General features: G+C 43.9%; 1 protein-coding gene across 1 annotated transcript in view; it reads left to right on the top strand.

Moving 5' to 3' along the window:
• The window catches only part of stpg2 (sperm-tail PG-rich repeat containing 2), a gene marked incomplete at both ends in the record, with an annotated part of 62323 nt that overhangs the window by 33519 nt on the left and 7396 nt on the right, over nucleotides 1-21408 (top strand). Inside the window, 2 exons of the mRNA XM_084055469.1 lie at nucleotides 16598-16766; nucleotides 18401-18516. Of these exons, the coding sequence (XP_083911595.1) occupies nucleotides 16598-16766; nucleotides 18401-18516 (285 nt within the window). The remainder of the gene's footprint in view (nucleotides 1-16597; nucleotides 16767-18400; nucleotides 18517-21408) is intronic.

The raw sequence follows: 21408 nt of genomic DNA, 5'->3' as shown, positions 1-21408 counted from the left end.
TTTTCCCCTTGTCCGTCCGTCCGTCCGTCCGTGTGTCCGTCCGTCTGTGACCAGCTAATCTCTGGCACCGTTGGCTTGATTGCAGCGAAACTGTGCACACACACTCCCTGGAGGCCAATTCAGAACCTCTGCCCCAAATTTTTTCTCATGGGCCTTTTATAGCGCCACCAGGAGGCCGATTTGTGCAAAACATATTTTTTGACAGTACTCCTACAGATTTTGTCCAAAAATCACGCAAATCGGTACACAGTATCTCTATAGTCATTAAACGAAACGGGTATTTCAGATTTTTCATATTCCTTCCTGATTGGCTAAAAATGTCTTCCAAAGTTTGCAGGAGTGCTCTGTTTTGAACAAAATGCCTCAAATCATGAACACAGCATGCAATTTCTGTGAAATTCTGCACGCAAATTCCCATTAGGCCGAGGAAGAAATACTAGGGATGTCCGATATTATCGGCCTCCCGATATTATCGGCCGATATTAGCATAAAAATTGATATCGGGAAAATATCGGTATCGGTTTTTGAAATTTATTTTATTTTTTTTATTTTTTGCTTTATAAATAAGTTACAGGAGTTCTTACTGTATATGGTGTGTGTGATATGAAATTTGAGCTTACCCTAATCACAATAATCCCCGCATATATCGGTATCGGTTGATATCGGTATCGGTAATTAAGAGTTGGACAATATCGGTATATCGGTTATCGGTAAAAAAGCCAATATCGGACAACCCTAAGAAATACCATCTGAAATTTTTCAAATCAGCCTCATGGTGGCGCTATAACAGGCCGATTCGTGTTTTTACCTATAACTGCACCGATCTGTGTAAAACTTTGTATGCACACTCCCTAGAGGTCAAGGAAAAACCTTTGCCCTGCATTTATCACATCTGCCTTTTATAGCGCCACCAGGAGGCCGACTTATGTAAAACACATCATTTTATACTACTCCTTCCAATTTTATCCAAATTTCAAGCACATCGGTACACATGATCTCTATAGTCATGTGATCAAGACGGATGTGTTTGATTTTTCATATTCCATCCTGATTGACATCTAAAGTTTGCAGTAGTGGCTTGTTTTGAACAACATTCTGCAAATCATGAACGCACCGTCCGATTGCGGTGAAACTTTGCACGCACATTCACACTATGTTTAGGAACAAATGCCACCCTTTTAACATTGGCCTGTTATAGCGCCACCAGCAGGTCTAATTTAGCAAAACAAATGTTTTTAACAAAATGCCTCAAATCATGAATGCAGTGTCCGATTGTCGTGCAAGGTCTAAGAAGAAATGGCACCCTTTTCACATTGGCCTATTATAGCGCCACCAGGAGGCCACAATAGCCTACCTGACCTGGCGGAGACCTGTGCTCCGAGGAGCACTTTTTCTAGTTAGATTTTTTTTCTCCCAAATCTAGTCTAATTTTGCCTATTGACTCCTCCCCACACACATTGCTGTGTGTTGTCACTGCTGTTGTATCCTACTCACGCACCTGCCAGTGAGGAGCCCCCACAGGGAGGACGTAGAGCCTTCGTCCTAGCCCAACACTGCCCGTTGACAGGTTCCGCCTTGGACTACATGTAGTGACAAATATCACCCTCTCTGCCCGGCTTCCCTCCCCCAAACATGGGCCAATTGCGTTCGTATAGACGCTCGACAAAGCCGAATGCACCGCGGTGGATTCTGCTCGGCGGTGGTGGGCGGCTACTTCACCACTGTGTGCCACCCCAGCGGCCCACATAATTTATGTTCTAACATAGAAATGAAAATAACGTGTTTTGATTACCTTCGATGGAGCCACTAACATTTAATTTGGACCTGCCTGTAACGGCAGCTGTCAGTAATGACAGTGGAGGTTAATAACAACAATAATAATGTACAGAATGTCACGCTAGAATTGGCAGGCTAATCAGGGGCCGCTTGCTTAGGCCCCTGCAGGCAAGGGCGCATCCTCTGCACCCCATAGATTGCCGGTACATTCATACCAAATGTGTTGACGGACGGCAAATCAATGGATCCAATTAATTTCATATGGAGAGCTTGTGATGTGGCCGTGCGGTGCATGATGGATATGCCATTGCCAGGTTTTCGATCAGATGTTGTATCTGACATTTGCATGAAGTTGGTTGAGTTTAACTGCAAATGAGGTCCATTCACCGCACACAGCTCGCTACAGTCTGGTCAAACGATCAAAGTAGGAAGTGCTGAGCTAATATGAAACATCATTCTGTTTTTGCACTGCTTATTCATCGCCTATATATTGTATGCCCAACGAGACATACGTAACTGTGATATAGCAAACAGCAACGCCCTCGGGCAGGAGATTGGGGGTTCCCGTGTGTACTGCAGATGCATTGTCAACGCATTTGTTCTGAATGCACCATTAGGCCACTGAAGCGTGTGCTCAATATACTCAGCTGGATGACAAACGCGGTTGGTTATGAAGATATCAAGGATTTGTGTCTTGATGGCTGCACTGACCACTGACACAGGGTAGGCCTGGGTCGGCAACCCAGCCTGGCGGAGACCTGTGCTCTGAGGAGCGTACTTTTGTAGTTTTCTTTGCATTCTACTTACGTGACAATTTAACCTGTTATTTGCTGACTCGTTGCCCAGAAAAAAAAAATCACCACACTTAGTGACACTTGTATCTGTATTTGTTTTTTGGTGAGAAGATGAAAACAAGATATTTCCAAATGTTCTATGATGCTGCGAACATGGCAGCAGCAAAGATGTATGCATGCTGCAAAGAGTGAAGTAAAACAATACTTGCTTTTAGAACTAAACACTGAGCTGCTGAGGGGGTTGTTGTTGTACAAAAACTTTCACTTAGAAATATCCCAGAATGGCAGCTACAAAATGGCAACAGATGGGAGCTGTAACATCGAGTTAGAAGCAAAGCATTGTACTGTCACCTGTCACTCCTTCCTACACAGAACTGCTGTGAATTCACCTCTTTTTCTGTCTTCCACTGGTGCTAGTTTTCCATCTCTGTCTTCTGTCTATAAATGTATCCATAACTGTCTCTCTGTCTCTGTCACAGCCCCCCCATATAAATTCAGCTGTCACCTTGATGAATATGGAGTTTTTTAAGACTCTTCCAAGAGTCTTCAAATGAAGAAATATAGTCAGGTAGGGGCTTTGCCTTTGATACATGAAGTAATATCACATTATAGTTTAGATAAATGAAGCCTTTCAGGTACACCTTTTTTCCATCTGGTGTCACATTCATGCATCTTCCGCCGCACGACCTATCCGTCAAATTCAATTTGTATCGACCCGCTTTTGAAAAAGTTAAGTCTGTCTGCGAGAGGCTGCATCCCATTTGTATGTATTTGTCTGAGAATAACTGAACAGTCAGCAGATAGAAGCGGACCTGTGACACTGGCCGGAATCTGGATCAGTTTTTAAATTGATTAAAAAGTTCTGCTCCGGTTTCAGATTGGGTTAGGGAAAGTGAGATGTCGGAAATGACCAAAGCCAGGTCATTCACTTTGAGGTTGCGTGTGTCGGGTATCAAGGTGGAGTCTTCCTTCTCCTGTCAATTTCCATGTCTTTCTTCCTCTCTGGTTTGGTTTTTACCTTGTATATCTGCTGTATATCTCTTCCGTCTTGGTGCACCCCCCCCTTATGCTCCACTCCCCATGTGGCTTGCAGCTGTGTCTGTGCTGGACAGCAGCTGTGTGTGTGTGTGTGTGTGTGTGTGTGTGTGTGTCTGTGCGTGTGCGCGTGCATACGTGAGTGTGTGCGCGTGTATATACTGTACATATGCTGCTCATATCCTCTGATTGCAGCAGCTGTGTGTTGTGTGTGTTTAGATGTGGACAGATGTTAGGTAGCAGGTGAGGATCTCAGAAGCCAGACAGACAACCAGCCCCGGCAGACAGCCAGGGGATGCCAGGGAGAGACATGCCCAGCAAGGTGTGCTGGAGCTTGGACGTTTGCTCAGCCAAGATTCCCCCCCCCCAACTCCCACAATAACGCTGGTGGTTTAGCAGAGCCCCAGCTGTGGGTGTCAGTGTTTATACAGAAGGCCCAGCAATGCCAAACTCCACAGACGGCTCACTTAGCGCTGCATACACAGGAAGACAGATGAGACACAGGTTTGAGTTACACAGGCAGAAAAGATCTGGCTACAAACTCACTGTCACACAGTTGAGAGATAGCGAATAGAGTGAGAGAGAGACTGAGAAGGAATGAAAGAAGGTAAAAAAGAAAGTAAGACCGATTAGAATATTAAAGAAAATGAAATGATAAGAAGTAAAGAACAAAAACCTGCAAAAAATAAAAAGATAAACAAAAACAAATAAGTATCTGAGTAGCAGAAAAGCTTCCTTGTCAGCGAAAGTGTTGGGCTAACCGTTACCTATAAAGTGTGAATGAAACACCATCTGGTTTGTCCCTATCACTCCATCCACTTTAACAATCTCTCTAAAACCTCATTACACTCGCCATACCTTCCCGACTAAAAACAGACACGCCATCAGTAAGCTCCATCATGAGACACCAGGCGTGACGGTGACACAAAACCAACTCTCAAATTCATATAAGAAAAGGCTAGTCATCTGTTTCGGTACATGGAATGGACAGGGATGAATGAAATAGAACAGAAAATGAATTATACTTAAGACAGATCTTTGTTGATCCCAGCAGGGAAATTCAGTTGTCATAGCAGCGCTGCAGTATTAGACACAGGACAGATACAGATAGAGTTAAAAAGATACACCAAGCATGTAGTTGTCCTCTCTTAACTGCTCTGAGACCTTACTGTATTAATATACCCTGCTAAAAACAGCTGAGACTGCCAAACTTATAAAATGAGTCATCAAGTGCTGCACGACCTACACAGTTTCTAGTTTCTCTGTCAGGATTCCATTTTTTAGTAAAAAATACAAACAGGGGGGCTGAAGCGGGTAATCCCATCAGCCTTGAAAACTGTTATTCATACCTTGTGACAGTCTGTATTAGTGAACATGTACTTTACTCTTCTATAAACAAAAGTGGCTTTCCTGCCCACTTAATCTGCAATGTGTGCAGCTGTGCATCAATAATCAAATGTTGTTCATAGATGTCACCAGGACGATGTTCTGCGGGTGAGAGTACATTTCATGGTTTGGGATTTTATTTTAAGGTTATATATAAGAAATCAGTTTGTCAAGACATCTTCTGTAAGAATCTGTCCCAAGGTCTTTAAAAAGAAAGGCACTCAGACTTAAGGACAAGACAAAGATGGCGGAAATCAGACAAGATTCCTTAAGATTTGTTTGTATGTTGTATTTAAGCAATATTACACAAGAGGGTGTGCGTTATCATGACATCGCAAGCATCACTAAGTGCCAATAATAACGATAAAGCCACCCTCAAATGTAAAATTGCAATTATGCAGCAGTTACCATCAAAATAAAACATACACAAATGTATTCATATTGTGGGGCATTTTGCTCTCAAAATAACAACCTTTCTGCGAGTGTTATCTTTCTGTTATCCTGGAAATACATGGGGTCTGAGTCCCTGTTTACTCAGCCAGTCCAGACCCAACATTGAGATGGCTGTGCGCTAGACAACTTTAAAAAATATATATTTTGATTAGGTGTGCTGTCATGCTCGTTTGAGCACGGGTAGAGATCCTATTTCAACCAATCAGATTGCTTGGTCGGAACTACCTGTTGTATAATAGTATATAGAACACTCAAATAAAATAATAATACAATTGCGCTTGTGAATGTATTCATGTATGATTGACATACACAAATAGGATCTTTCTTTTTAATGCACATAGTATGTCTTTGATAGTGCAAGTAATCAAACAATCCCTCATGTGTGTACTGTTGCCATCCACCCAGTCCTTGATTATGTCAAATTTCCATTAAGCACTACCGATGATCCTGTGAAGATAAAACATTTTGTTTAAATAGGATTTTAACGTCACAGATGGCTGAAACATTGGTCGGCGGGGACTTGGATCATGTCCTCACAGTAACTAAACCAACCAAACGTCAGCATCATCTCCCGGGATTTAGGATTTTCCTCCTGATTATAACTTTTTGTTGCAGACAAGATCCTGCAGACTAGAGCTTTACTTAACTGTAGCAGTCCACCGGTGACATTTCAAGATTCAAGATTTTATTTGTTTGACATACAGGTACACAAGAGGTTTTTTTTTGTTTCCGGCTCCTCAACATTGTAGCAAGAAAAAGAATAGCAATAAAGTAACAAGATAAAAACAAATATAATGGTGTGCTGTATGCGTGTACTGTTGTATTTTACTTGCACACTGAGATGCTGTAGAAAAAAAGGGGAAAAAAGCTTATCTAATTATTTTTCTTTCTTCGTTTAAGCACCAGCTACCATGGTGATGGCAGGGATGGGGGTGGCATATCAAGTAGCCTTCGCCCCTCTTAGCAGTGGGCACAGACCAGACCACTTGTCAGGTGTAAACACATTTAAAATAATTCTCAAAGTGTTCCAATTTAGTCTGGCAGCCTGAAATGCCAATTATAGTGTTACACAGATCTTCAGTCACCTGCTCCCAAACTGCTGATTCTTTTCTTTTCTTGTTTTACCTGGACTGTGGAGAAAAGACTTACATCTATTTCAAGAACAACCATATAAAGTTTTAAAAGAGAGGCAAAATAGTAATCATATATATGTGTATGTCACCTTACAGTATAGAAGCTTTAAACCAATGTTCCAAAGTGTGCATTGCATTCGCACACACGCACGCACGCACGCACGCACGCACGCACGCACGCACGCACGCACACACGCACGCACGCACACACACACACACACACACACACACACACACACACACACACACACACACACACACACACACACACACACACACACACACACACACACACACACACACACACACACACACACACACACACACACACACACACACGTTGAGATTTGTGTACTTATTGTAATGCAGAGATGTGAAATATGCCGATATACCAGTCGGAACACAGCATTCTGTGGTAGTGGATGAGAACATTCAAGAGAAATGAGCAGATCAGGAATGTCTTGCAATGGAGACACACTTGGACGCACACACACGCACACGCACACGCACACGCACATGCACACGCACATGCACACACAGTTCAAGTCTTATGCATGTTCGTTAGTCATAACTGTCCCCACCTGGAAATGCACCGTTCATTTGTAGTATGTGAACTGTCAGATGTGCATATTTAGCAGGTCATTAGTGAGAACATGGTGAGAATCATGTGGCTATGACAAGATAAGAGGCAGCAACTTGCTTTGTTTTCCCTGCCCATTAAACTCTTAGTTGCCTGCAACAGCCTTTTTATTCTGATCACATTAATGAGCACTATGCTTTATGTTTTGTGTATGTTTTTTCTCTTTTGCATGTTGATTTAACATGTATTTCTTAGATTTCCCTCCCTTGCTGCCTTTGGCCTTCCAAAAGGGTTCCAATACCCTTATACTGATAACAATCAAAATGTGTCACATGGGCAGATTGACAGTACTTTATGGCTGCTTCTTTCTGTGCATACTGTGCTTCATATATTTCATGATTCATAACATACCACAAACATATTTAAATGGGGAAAGATACACATTACATTGTATATAACATTTCCACTGCAGATACTGTACATTGTCTCAATTGTAAATCATACAAATTATACTGTACGTGCTGTATGCTGTTTATGTTTGTTGTTTTGTTCATTGTCACGTTTTGTCTGTGAACTACAGTATGCAAGTGCCCTCTTTTTTGGTACACTGTGTGATGTCATGGCCATTTCACATGGCTTCTAGCTTGCTGCCTTTTTTTCAAATACACTGATGATGTTCAACATAAATAGAATGTAAATTGAAGTTGATCCTAACAAAATGAAACGAGTCAAAACAATCAGGCCTCGAGGGCATGCTCTACAAGCTGGCTCTAAACTGCAAAACAGGCACACACTCAGCAATGCAGAACTTAATCAACTAGAAAAGTGTGCTCCGTGGAGTGCAGATCTCCGCCAGGCCAGGTTGTCTACCCAGGGCTGTGTCTGTACGTGCTGTAGACATACGGGTGCTACTGCTCGCAGTTGTGGCGTGCCCTATGGCCAGACGTGAAAATGCTTTTGGAAGTGCACTGTTCATGACATTGTTTGTAAGAAATAGGCCCTGCCCATAAATTTGTGAATCTAATTACCGGCAAATGGTATGGAGTGTCAAAACCCTCTGTTTGACAGTCATTGTCGCATGACTCATGCGACTATCTGCCTAATTTTGTGAAGAAATCACGTTTCTGCAACAAAAAAAGAATATTTGTAGCTTTTGTGGCGCCCCCTATGGGTGTATGTGAAATCGTGTTTGGCTGTTCGTTGATGGGAGGCTGCTCAATGTTTGATTACAATTTGGTGCAGAGCAGATACTCGCAAATGTTGGCTGCCAATATAGCCAATTTGAATGCAATAAACAAATCTGACTAATACATATTGATCACTTGACTCCATGCAGAGAGAATGTGTACAAATACAAAATCTGTAGTAGTAGCAAAAAGTATGTTTTGAATAAAACTCAAAATGGTAGAAAATGTTGTCAGGCTAAAATAGTCTGGGCCTAAATAGAAAGTTGTCATGATCCAAGGAATCCAGTTTTTTTTTAAAGAGTTATAGGCCAAAATGTGAAGCAGCTTGTAATAGACAAGTAAGACGCGCGAACGCTGGAAGCGAACGCAGCTCGAAAATATTGTGTATTTACGGACTGTGTGTGTGTGTGTGTGTTTTGACTGTAGCTGCACTCTGGCGCACTCTGTCGGTTGCACACAGGCAGTGCAGGCAGTGCACACATACTGCAGACACACAGACAGACAGAGCCACAAGCCGAGCAGAGTTTCATAGTAGGCTCCACTTGGGCGGAGGCGCGGCTTCGCCGCGCCTCCTTCCGCGTTCGCAACTAGAGCCACCATGAGGACGATTTGTGCAAAGGTTTCACATTGATCTGTCCAGTGGTGTTCAAGATTAGCTGCTCACAGACACTCAGACAGAATCATGGGAGCGAAAACATGTTACCCGCCCCGGTTGTTCCGGCCTGTTGGAGATAAAGAGGCAACCTAGGTGTGCATAGTTGAGCCCCTTTGTTCCGTTTTGTCTTTCATCTGGGCTGTCCAGTTGTGTGTTTCAGACCATCTTGGTGCTTTAAGCACCCTCATCCTTTGAATATAGTTGTGGAGTGTGGAGACGCTGGTGTCTCTTGAGGTTACCTAACTGACTGAAAGCCTTGACACACTGTTTACAGTGGTAAGGTTTTTCTCCAGTGTGGATACGCTGGTGTGTCTTCAGGTAACATAACATAATGAAACTCTTGTCACACGTTTCACAGAGGAAAGGTTTTTGTTGAATGTGGATCCGCTGGTGTCTGGTCAGGTCACCTGTCCAACTGAAACTCTTGTCACACTGCTGACAGTGGAACGGTGTCTCTCCAGTGTGGATGCGTTGGCGGTGTGTCTTCAGACTATCTAACCGATTAAAACTCTTTTTGCACTGTTCACAGAGGAAAGGTTTCTCTCCAGTGTGGAGACGCTGGTGTTTCTTCAACTGGCGTAAATGATTGAAACTCTCATCACACTGTTTACATACGTGGGTTTTCTTTTCTGTGTAAGTCAGCTGATGTGTCTGTACCTCTCCTGGTTCAGTTAAAGTCTTGGTTAAGTGTTGATGATTGTGAGATGATCTTGGTTCTGTGTCTCCTTGTTCCTGGCTGGTGATTTGCTGACTGGCTGCTGAGGTAATCTGTCCATTGCGCTTCATTTGGCAGTAGACGTGGTTGTGGCTCCACTTCAAATGTTTATAGAGGAAGACCTGAGATGCGAAGGCATATGTACACTCAGGACAGGAGAAGACCAGAGACTGAGAAGATTGAGACTCACTCCTTCCAAGAGCGGCGTTTGATTCTTTGCCAACGTTGCTGCTATGCATTTTCCGTGATGGGGACGGAGTTCTGCTGGGACTGGAAGATTTCTCTTTCGTATGTGTTTCCTCTACCATTTTCTCTCTTCTCGTTTTCGCTCTTCTCTCTCTCTGGTTGATCCAAGTTGCCTTCGAGTTGTCTGTGTCAACAGGGTATGGTGTAATGAGTCTGACTCCTGTATCGTGTTGACAGGTGTTGAGAGGTTATTCTGGAAAAACCTATGCTTGTAAGCTCACTAGGGTGGAAGTAGGAGGTTTTTAAAGAAGGAAGAGTCTCGAAATAGATACTCTGATATCAGATATCTGACGAATTGGAGAACTCTGATCGATCTGGATGTCTCACAGATTTTTTTTATATGCGCTCATATACTGTCATCACGATGACGTCACAATGAGTCAGCCATGCCCAAATATGGAGTTCCATTTCTTCGTAACCTCAGTCTGGTAGTCCATCATAACAGACTTAGTTTCGAGCATTCTGACTAGCAACAGTGGTAACCATAACAACCTATTACTCACGAAGACATAGTGAGTAACCATGGTGGCCTAAGATTGGCTAATGGGATGGCGGGTGGGCCGACCCATAGAGTTAAAAATAATAGAGAGGGCACCCGAAATCCCCTCCCATCCACTTGCATTGAGTTGCTCACCCAGCGCATGAAGCGAATTCACCCCTTCTTCCGGGTTAAAAAGTGTGATGGGCGTAGTCTATTTGGGGCCACTGTGATACGTTCTGCGTCACAGAAGTGACGCGTTTTACGTCACAGAGGTGCGCGGCCCCATGCGCAAGCTTGTGCGCAAGCTCGTGAGTCAAGCCCATTGGTCGAAACCGTTTTCGCTCGTACATTGTGCAGTGGCCCCGTCCGTTTAAGCTGCAGTACCTACGAATGGCCAGCATGTCCATTTCGCTTCAATGCAACCACTGGGTTCTGGGGGCTTGGGCCGGCTGGCCGGCAGTCAGACCTCTGACGTCATTCTGATTCAGTCATAAACAAATCACGGCCACGTCACTATGACAACATAAACAATCCACGGCCACGTCACTATGATAACATAACCATAAACAAACGGCCAAGTACAAGTACCAACCAAGTACCTTGTATACTGCCGATCCAACCAATATGCCCATATATGGGCATTTCATATATGAGCATATACTGATGACATCAGGGATCTCCATATATGGGCATAAAAGGGACAAGGACTGACAGCTACAGATTTCTCCATATATGGGCATAATAGGGACACAAACAGAGAAACGGGTACTATGGGTACTCTGACAATGGGTACAATGGGTAATGCATAACCAGTTGGGACATGCATTCCCAATTTGCATCGGTCCTAAGGCTGTGAATGAATATTGAATATGAATATTCCTTCGAATATTGAAAATAAAAGAATGTTCGACAATAAAAATGAAGGTTCTCGCGAGACTCTGGGCGCATTTAACCTTAAACGGCAGCTGGTCTCGCAAAATCACAGAGCTGTCAGTCTTAGAGACCGCAAGCAGCAGTTCATACTTCATCGTACGACGGTGTCGCGCGTGAATGTGAGCCAATCTACAAGTCCTCAATGCTTCGCTGATGCAACGCGGTTTGGGCTTGTAGATTTGCTGTGTTTGCCACGGAAAACCGCAATACACCGAAGGATAAATCAGCTGCGTGTGCAATTGGATGAATGAATGGATGAATAGAATGCACATTGTAAGGCACTTGGGAAAAGGCTCTGTAGAAATACAGCAGACCAGTATTATTATTTAACATTTGCTGACCAAGTCCATTGGCACTTCTACAGTGCATTTGTCAGTCTGCTACACTTGACCCCAGTTGTGAAAAACTGAAGAGAGTATAGATGTGCGTTCGCAAATTCATTCCAAGGGCATTGGAGTACTCTCTTATCTTTGGGAAATGCAGAGCATTCAGTGTGAACCATTAGGTAATTCAGAGCTGCTCTCTGGGAGTGCACAGGGCGCACGCCAGATGCTCAAACAGGAGAGACGCTTTGTGGGAGCATCTGAACATTATGGCTGAAGATAAGGAAGCACATAGCTATTTGCAATAACACATACCGTATATCACATGCACGCACGAAACGCACGCACGCACACGCCATTAAACCAGTCAGATGTACCATGGTTTTACAGTGTCTACTTCATGTTTGTGAATGTTTTGATCAAAATACTAAAAGTCAGTCAGGATTCATTTTTAGAATCCTTAAAATGACTTTACTATTTGAATGAAGATAAAGATGCTCTAAAATGACCTGGACAATAGGCTTCTTGCTACAGTAGAGAATGTAGTTCACAGTTGTGAATGTCAGTCACAAACAGTGTTGGGTAATGTTACTTTTAAAAACTCGTTACGTTACAGGATTAAAACCCCTCTGCGAGGAAGTTTGATAAACATAAAATCAAGAGTGCAGCTGCAGGACCACATTGGAAATTGTCTCCTTACGCTTTAATCTGTTATCTTGGTTTTCAAGTTATAGTGTGAATGATTTTACTTGAATATCTTTTACCAAAATCAAATAAAATCAAAAGCATGCCTACTGGAGTGACCAGTGACCACCAGTGTTGTGAGGGTGGAGCTGTGCTGGCCTTCACCAAGGCTATTTGCATTGACGTTCTCTCCTCCTTTCACTAATAAATCCAAAAATCATGTAAATACTTCCACGACCGTACTAAAGGGCAACCTCTCTGTCTTCTCTCAATCTCTGCTATTTTGTGAGAATTCTATGCCAGTGTCGGCAAAGGATGGCGGACAGAGCTGTACTATGGTTCGTCAGTCGAACTTCTAAAATCGAATCCTTGTCTGCCTTATTTGTGCAGGGAGTCGGGGATTACTTAATTGTGGAAATTATTGTAAATTTTCACTTCTTTGTGTTTTGCTGGGGAATGTAAACCCGAGAGTTGTGAGGAGGAAACAGAAATCCCATAGCACATCCAGGCATCCAGGTGGTGCAGGGTAAAGTTCCTGCCCACCACCGCAGTGAATAGGGGTTTGAATCCTTCACAGAGCATCTGGCTTGGCCGGGCGTTCCAAGAAACACAATTGGCCATGTTTGCGGGTGGGATATGGGAACCCAGCGGGGGGAGGGTTATCTTTGTCGCTGCACTACCTCTATGGGTTGTTTGGGGCCCCTGTTCAGCGGGGCGCGGAACTGGGAAGAATGGCGTGTTCCTCTGCATGTGTTATGTCCTCCCGGTGAAACTCCGTCAGCGGCTGGCGACTTCATGTGTGTTGGAGGAGACACATGCTCCCTCCCACATCATCAAATGCAGGGCTTTAGCAGTGACAGGGACTAACATGTGATGGGAAAAACTGGGGATTGGCATAATTACTAAATTGGGAGAAAAGGGGGGGGGGGGGGGGGGGGGGGGCGGTGAAATCCCATAAAACCACGAGGACTCATATTAAACTAGTTCCACTTATCCAAGAATAGCAGGAACCTCAGGCAATGCCTACCTGTATGTGTGGATAATATGTACGTAGATCTTATGCAATGTAGTTGACAGTCTGTGTGTGTGTGTGTGTGTGTGTGTGTGTGTGTGTGTGTGTGTGTGCGTGTACGTGTGCGTGCAAATGTGTGTTCTGCATGTGTTGGGAAGTGTGAGACATCTGTGTGAAGATGCGAATGAGACTGAATGTCGGTGCTGTATAATTAAAGCCAACCTGAGTGCTGTCATTAGGTGATGGCTGCTACTGAGAGCCGTTAGCTCCATATTCAGCTATAATTATCGACCATAGGGTTCCATGACAGGTGTCTGTGTGTGTGCGTGCGTGCGTGCGTGCGTACGTGTGCCTGTGCATGTGTGCGTGCAGGTTTGTTTCAACTGTGTCAAAGACTTTGAAAAATATGGCGTGGTGTTCTGAGATCCCTGACAGCTGAAAACAGTTAGAATAGGTATTGTGTGTGTGTGTGTGTGTGTGTGTGTGTGTGTGTGTGTGTGTGTGTGTGTGTGTGTGTGTGTGTGTGTGTGTGTGTGTGTGTGTGTGTGTGTGTGTGTGTGTGTGTGTGTGTGTGTGTGTGTGTGCGTGTTTGTGCACGTGTGTATACTTTCCTATGTGCACATGCTTGTATGACTCTATAGAGCAGGGGTTTTCAACCAGTGGTCCTTGAGGGGGTCCCAGCCAAATTAATAGTTAGGAACCAAATTGACCTTATATGTCTGTAACTCTGAGAGTGTACAAATGGAACCAAATGGACCCTAACGGGTCCATTTGGTTCCATTTGTACACTCTCAGAGTTACATGAACACTGATGATGATACTGCTACAGTGTAGATTGGGACCCACAATAAACCTAAATGGTTGAGTCCCTGGCATATCTTTTCAAATGGGGGTCCGTGGGCTAATATTTGTCAATTTGGGGGTCCTTGACGCGAAAAAGGTTGAAAACCACTGCTATAGAGCATAGCAGTGGCGGCCATGTTATGGTTCCACAGATAGAAAGCCCATACATTTTTCTAATAGAGATTTCCGAAAAATATTTATATTAATTATTTTAAGCCTGGAACCAAGCCGTCCAGGCTGGTGAATCATAAAACATTTTTTTTCTGTGAATATTTAATTATATTATATGCTACTATATTTAATAAATACCCTTCTTCAAATATTTTTTGACAAATGTTTTATGTTACAATTCACCAGGAGCCTCAGTGGCTTGGTTCCACTTCCAGGCTTTAAATAATTAATATAAATATTTTCGGAAATCTCTATGGGAAAGATTCATGGGCTTTCTATCTGTGGAACCACAAAATGGCCACCACTGATATGCTATATACTGTATTTTCATGTACAGTAAGTATGTCTATGCATGTGCATGTGTATAGAATCTGTAGGCATTATATACTTCAGACTAACCTCAGAAACCAATACGAGATGACATCATGCTTCAAACTTCCTCATCATCGTTCCTTTCATAATTCATAATTGCTCACTTGCTGTGTATATTATGCGTATGTGCTTGTGTGTGCGCACGTGCGCAAATATGTTTTGAGTGTGCATTTAGGAGTGCACACGCTTGTGTCCGTGTGCTCGTGTGCACGCATCTTTTTCTTTTCTGCACTTTTTCCCCCTCCCGTCGTGTCTGTAATGAAAAGCCGGGGTTAGCAATGATTAAAGTTGTTCAGGTGCCTGAGAGGAGAGGCGCGGACAGCGGCAGGGAAATGACAGTTTGGCGGTAAATGACAGCTCTACTATCTGCAGGATAAATGGATCTCGCAGCTATATTCAGCCTTGGCCATCAATTATTCAAAGAGTCGGGGACAAGACAAATCCCCCAGTAACTCCAATTCTCGTGGAGTCATTTCTGGCGATGGCGCCCCATCCGCCCCACTGGGTGATGTGATTTTCATTGTCATCACCCTCCCCTAACTCTGAGATTGTATAAATGGAACCAAAATACCAAATGGACCCATTTGGTTCCACTTGTACAGTCTTAGAGTTACATCAACAACAGTATTTTACTGTTCCCTCTCATCATGACTTCAGCTGTGATTTACTTCTTGCTGTTGTCTGAAGAATCCCTCCTGTGCTACACCACGTCCATTCACCTGTATTGAGTTATGTACAGCCAATCCACGTCTTGGTGGCATCGTGGTGAGAAGAAACGTTTCTTTTTCTAGTTACCATATTAATATGTTGGCCACTTTGCTCTCGCATCCTACTTGGGGGTGGGGGCTACATCATACTGGACCCCCGACACAGCAGGTCTGATACTGTGCTGGTAATTTATTACAGTAAAAAATCTGCATTTATAGCGCCTTTAAAGTGCTTTGCAATAAGTTACAATACGTTACCTTCACCCATTCAGACAAGCAGGCACGCACGCACGCATGCACGCACGCACGCACGCACGCACGCACGCACGCACGCACGCACGCACGCACGCACGCACGCACGCACGCACGCACGCACGCACGCACGCACGCACGCACGCACGCACGCACGCACGCACGCACGCACGCACGCACACACACACACACACACACACACACACACACACACACACACACACACACACACACACACACACACACACACACACACACACACACACACACACACACACACACACACACACACACACACACACACACACACACACACACACACACACACACACACACACACACACACACAGTCAGTCAAGGCAAACCTAAAAGTGGACGGAAGGCTGTTCCAGAGTTTTGGACCAATCACAGAAAAAGCTTGGTCACCCTTTTGCTGTGTGTGGGTATGTGTGTGTGGGTGGGGGGGGGGGTGGTTGTGTGTGTGGGGGTGGGTGTGTTGGTGGGTGTGTGGTTAAAGTATGTGGAAATATTGTGTGTATGAGATTCCTTGTTTACGTGCTCACGTGTTCACGCGTAAACATGTGTGCATGTTTGTGTGCTCATGTGTGCTCATGAGCCTCATGAGGTGAAACAAAACAGTAATTAGGTGCAATGTGTGTGCAGTCGTGGTCACATTTATGATGTTCTGTATTTAACTGTCAGCATTTTAAGCTAACGTTAAGCCCCCCAAACACACAAACAAACATTGCCCCATGCCAAGAACAGAAAATGGGGACAGAATGTGTCAACTCTTAAACAAGCATTATGCCTATCACACTCTTCTCTTCTCTACCCTTCTCTACATCTCATCTCTCTGTAGTCTACCCCTGCTCCAAGCAGCTACAATGTGAGTGAGGCATTTGAGAAGACTTACGGCCGACCATCCTTCTCAGAACCCCGGAGTGAGGGAGCCAAGAAACGACGGAGCTGCTTCCTTTCTGCTGCCCCACGCGAGGTTTCCTTCCTACAATACGACCACCATGTACCAGGTATGACAGCCGAGAGAGAGAGAGAGAGAGACAGAGACAGAGAGAGACCATTGACCAATACCAACATTTTGGGAAGTGGGTGGCACGTGGCATTATAAGAAATGGCCAATATCTGCCACAAAGTTAGCGTAGTCTACTACAGTATGCAATTCCCATGAAGCATGTTAACAAAGCTGTATTCAGGTAAAGGTTAAATGTAGAGCAATCGTGTGGGATCATTTATTTATAAAACCCACAGACAGACTTAAACACTTTCTAACTGCCATCCATATTTGTGGCATTTTATTATAGGCAAATATTTTCAAACATGTGCTAGTTTCGCTAAACTAGCACATCTATTTTCCCTATTCGTGTGCACCACTGTCATAAAACGACGTGTACAATAAAGCCTAATGAAAAAATATTAAAAGACGGAATATGGAGATACAAGGTTTCTGCCCGAAAGAAACGATATGCAAAACAAAACTAAAATCCAAACAAAACGTAACAAAAAAAAAAGAAAAAGTAAGAGAGTCAACATATGTTTCTTAATCCTAACAACTGCTGTCCCTGAATGTCTCAACAATGCTGAACATGCACTGAACCAAACAGCCCCACCCTTTTAGCATGATCCGCTCCTATTAGTGTCATCTCTATGGGCCCCTAACCCAATATTTACCTCAATTACACTCCCATTGAAAAATGTTGTTTCAAAATTGATAGATTCATGACTTATTTGGATAATTTATGAGCAGCCCTGTTTCACCGAGGGACTCAACCCGCAAGGCTCCCCAAACCATTTGACCAAAAAACAATTTGCATATAAATAGATTTGGACTGTTTGCAAAAGTGTTTCTTTCCAGCCGACCGACACACACACTCTTGTACTGGCAGGCAAGCACGAGCACACACAACCACACACACACACACACACACGCACACACACACACACACACACACACACACACACACACAAAATGCACAATGCCGACATACACAAGAACAGGAACAGGCAGCAGGCACTCATGTGCACATACACAACCCCCCCCCACAAACACACAAAGACATACGCACACGCACAGGCACACACACACACACACACACACACACACACACACACACACACACACACACACACACACACACACACACACACACACACACACACACACACACACACACACACACACACACACACACACACACACACAGGTGTGAGTCTGCATGTGCAAGCTTGCACTCACACTTGCTTACACACACACAAAGTCATTTTGGCGATTATCTCATTTGCATTTATGCTGTAGATAGGTAAAGGAACATTGTCATTATTTTTCTCATTGTGTCCCTTCACCTGTGATCACATTTCTGATGTCCTGTTAATGGAAAATATATTTAACCATTCAGCATTTTAAGCCCCATTATAAGTGTGTGCGTGTAATCTGTATGGATGGGCGATTCTGTTTGTGTTTTTATGCATACGCATGTCAATGTCTCCCTGCTTGCCTGATCATGTATGAAAGAACCAATGAACTTGGCACGCACGCACGCACGCACGCACGCACGCACGCAAGCACGCACGCACGCACGCACGCACGCACGCACACATTTCCTTGATCATTACAGTATGTTTCAATGTGTGTGTATGTGTTTGTCAGGCCCAGGCCAGTACAGCCCCAGTATGAAGTCCTCTCCTCAGATGGCTCTGATCTCATTCAGGGAAGACAGATTCAAAGCCCCCAAGAACAACACCCCTGGACCTGGAGCTTATCAGGTACAGACCATGAACTTAACATACAGTACTGTACATGCCTTTGACAGGGTGCGTGCGTGTTTGCACGGTGCATGCATGTGTGTCTGTGGTTTGAGTGCACAGCAAAATCTACAGTGTCCTTTTATGTCTGAGTTATGTCTGAACATTTTTGCATTTCACTGTACATTTACTGACCTTGGGCTGTACAAAAGAAACTAGACAAATGTGCTCCTCGAAGCACAGGTCTCCGCCAGGGCAGGTAGCTTACAGTATTGTGGGCCAGCAATGTTTTACGGCCTTCGGATGCTGCGTTCATGATTTGAGGCATTTTGTTCAAAACGGGCCACCCCTGCAAACTTTGGAAGCCAATCTTAAAGAGCTGGTGCCATGTTTTTGCACTTTTTCTGTTTTTCATGTGTCTATGAGGTTGATAGAACTTCATTAAGCCCCCCGGTGGTGGTTTTATGGTGTTTTATGTCTTCTCTGACTATTTTGTGTTTCTATCTGGAGGCTGAAACCTTGAGGGTCAAACGTGCCAATAGAGAAACAGCGCTTTAGTGACATAGTAAAAACATACCCTCCCCCTCATTATCATAACACAACAGGTGTGGGCATGAGGAGGAGGGACTAGGACAGGTGGGTGGTGCTAAGGTGGTGGAGGAGGTGCTAAGGTGAGAACCAGGTATACTTTATGAACTGGAGGCGTGTCCACATAAAATCATAATTTTAACAATTTCTGTACACTTTTTTGAAAAAAATCTTCCTCCTAGTATAACCATAATACCTGGTGATTATGTTTTAGGGGGGGGGGGAATCACTGAAAATCACAGCACCCCGTCTTTAATCTTAGCATCAGGATGGAATGTGAAAAATTGGACAGATCCGTCTTGATCACATGACTATAGAGATGATGTGTACCGATGGGCGTGATGTTTGGACAAAATCTGTAGGATTATCAAAACATTTGTTTTGCAAACATCGGCCTCCTGGTGGCGCTATAACAGGCCGATGTGAAAAACCTGGGGCAGTGGTTCTTCCTTGGCCTCCAGAGAGTGTGCATCCACAGTTTCATGCCAATCGGTCCAACGGTGCCGGAGATTAGCTGCTCACAGACGGACGGATGGACACACAGACTGACGCACGGACGGACAGGTGCGAAAACATAGTCTCGGCCACGCCTCCGGCCTGGCGTAGACAATTAAAGAATCAAGTAGAAGAGTGCACTTTGTGGTCTATATAAGGTTCTTTTCATAGTGTGAAAAAAAATAAGTTCATGTATAGCAAGCTGCAAATAACGCGTTGGCATAGATAAATGCACTGTGTACTTTTTTCATATACAGTACTATATAACGTGACCTTACTTCATGGTTTGAACTTAATTTCCTTTGCAAGTAAAGTCTCTCTCTCTCTCTCTCTCTCTCTCTCTCATTCTCTTTCTCTCTCTCCCACTCTCTCAGTTAAAATTATATCTGTGGGATATGGATTTAGAGCTTTACAGACGCTGGTAAATGTATGAGAAATGATAGGGAGATCTCTTCCTTCCAATCTCTGGTGACTTAGCTGAAGCTAACCCACAAAATCCAAACTGTGATTTACAACCTTGCCTACATACTGTATAGGTAAATTTGGGACACAAGCGTCCCAACACGTCACGAGCCAGGGGTTGAATATACAAATACATTTATAGTGTATATCTATATACTAGAGGTTCAGGCCGCTATGTTGCCCTCATACCTACGCCACACCTCCTATCGGGTTTGTTTATGATTATGTCTGAGTCAGAGTGACGTGGCCGTGGTCCTGCCTATGTTTTGGGCGTATCGGGTTTGTTGATGGCTATGTGTGAGTCGGAGTGACGTGGTCCGGCCGGCCCACCCTCCCATTAGCCAATTTTATTATATATATATACTGTATATAGGGTTGAACCTGTGACCTTCGATTTTCCTTTCTGTCTCTCTCTCTCTTTGTCTTTCTGTCTGCTGTCTGACATTGTATCTCAGGGCCGGCGTCACGGGGGGGGGGGGGGGGGCATGAACCGGACCATCTCACCCCCCTCAGTCAAGACTGCCAGTTAATAAAACAAACCTTCTGGTACTTTTTAATTAATAGCGTTCGGCATCAAGCCATCCTCAGCGTGTTAAGAAAGTGGTCAGTGGTGTTGTGTGTACCGGGAAGGACTGATAGACAGACAGACAGGACAAGGATTTCAGCTGCTGTCGTTGAAAATAAATAATAACCCCCCCACCGTTGTCGGCTAGCGCCGGCTCTGTTGTATCTGCTCTGCTGGGGTTTCAGTATATATAGTATATATATAAACAGTGTTTTGTATGGCTTTGTGCACATGCAGCAAAGGCAAAATTCTGCACATTCTTTTTTTTATAGACATTTTTACAACCTTCTCCTTCTCTGCATGGATACATGCTCCTGGATGTTCTTTTATCTCTCTCTCTTCTCTGTTTCACACCATTTGTCCCTCTCTCTGCTCCATTTCTCTCTGTTATGAAGAGAAAGTATAGCTGTGGGAATTCTTCTTCTACCATTGCTAGTAAAACTGTTCAAGTGTCTGATAATCATCCCGTCCTCTCCTCTCCTCTCCTCAACTTTATTGTCACATCACACGTTTACAGGTGTAAAACAGTGGGTGAAATGTTGTTTTTGTGCAAGGCAAGCTACATCATTTTGTTATTTCCATAAAAGAGAAAGGGAAGAAGAAGAAGGGGGGGGGGGGTAAATACCTAAGGTAGGACGTAAGGTGCAGGAAGTATCTGAGGTAAGACATCAAAACATGACTTATTTTCCATCAATTACACATCCCATGAAGCATTGAATTCATGGAGATTTTTTTGTTTTTGTCTCATTCCTAAGCCAATAATTTGATGACCGGTGGAGTGTCCGGTAGAAAACACAAAGAGT

The sequence above is a fragment of the Gymnoscopelus microlampas genome, assembly GCF_963454915.1.
Source record: "Gymnoscopelus microlampas genome assembly, chromosome: 4".
Classification (NCBI taxonomy): Eukaryota; Metazoa; Chordata; class Actinopteri; order Myctophiformes; family Myctophidae; genus Gymnoscopelus; species Gymnoscopelus microlampas.
This window is presented reverse-complemented; position numbering and strand designations above follow the sequence as displayed.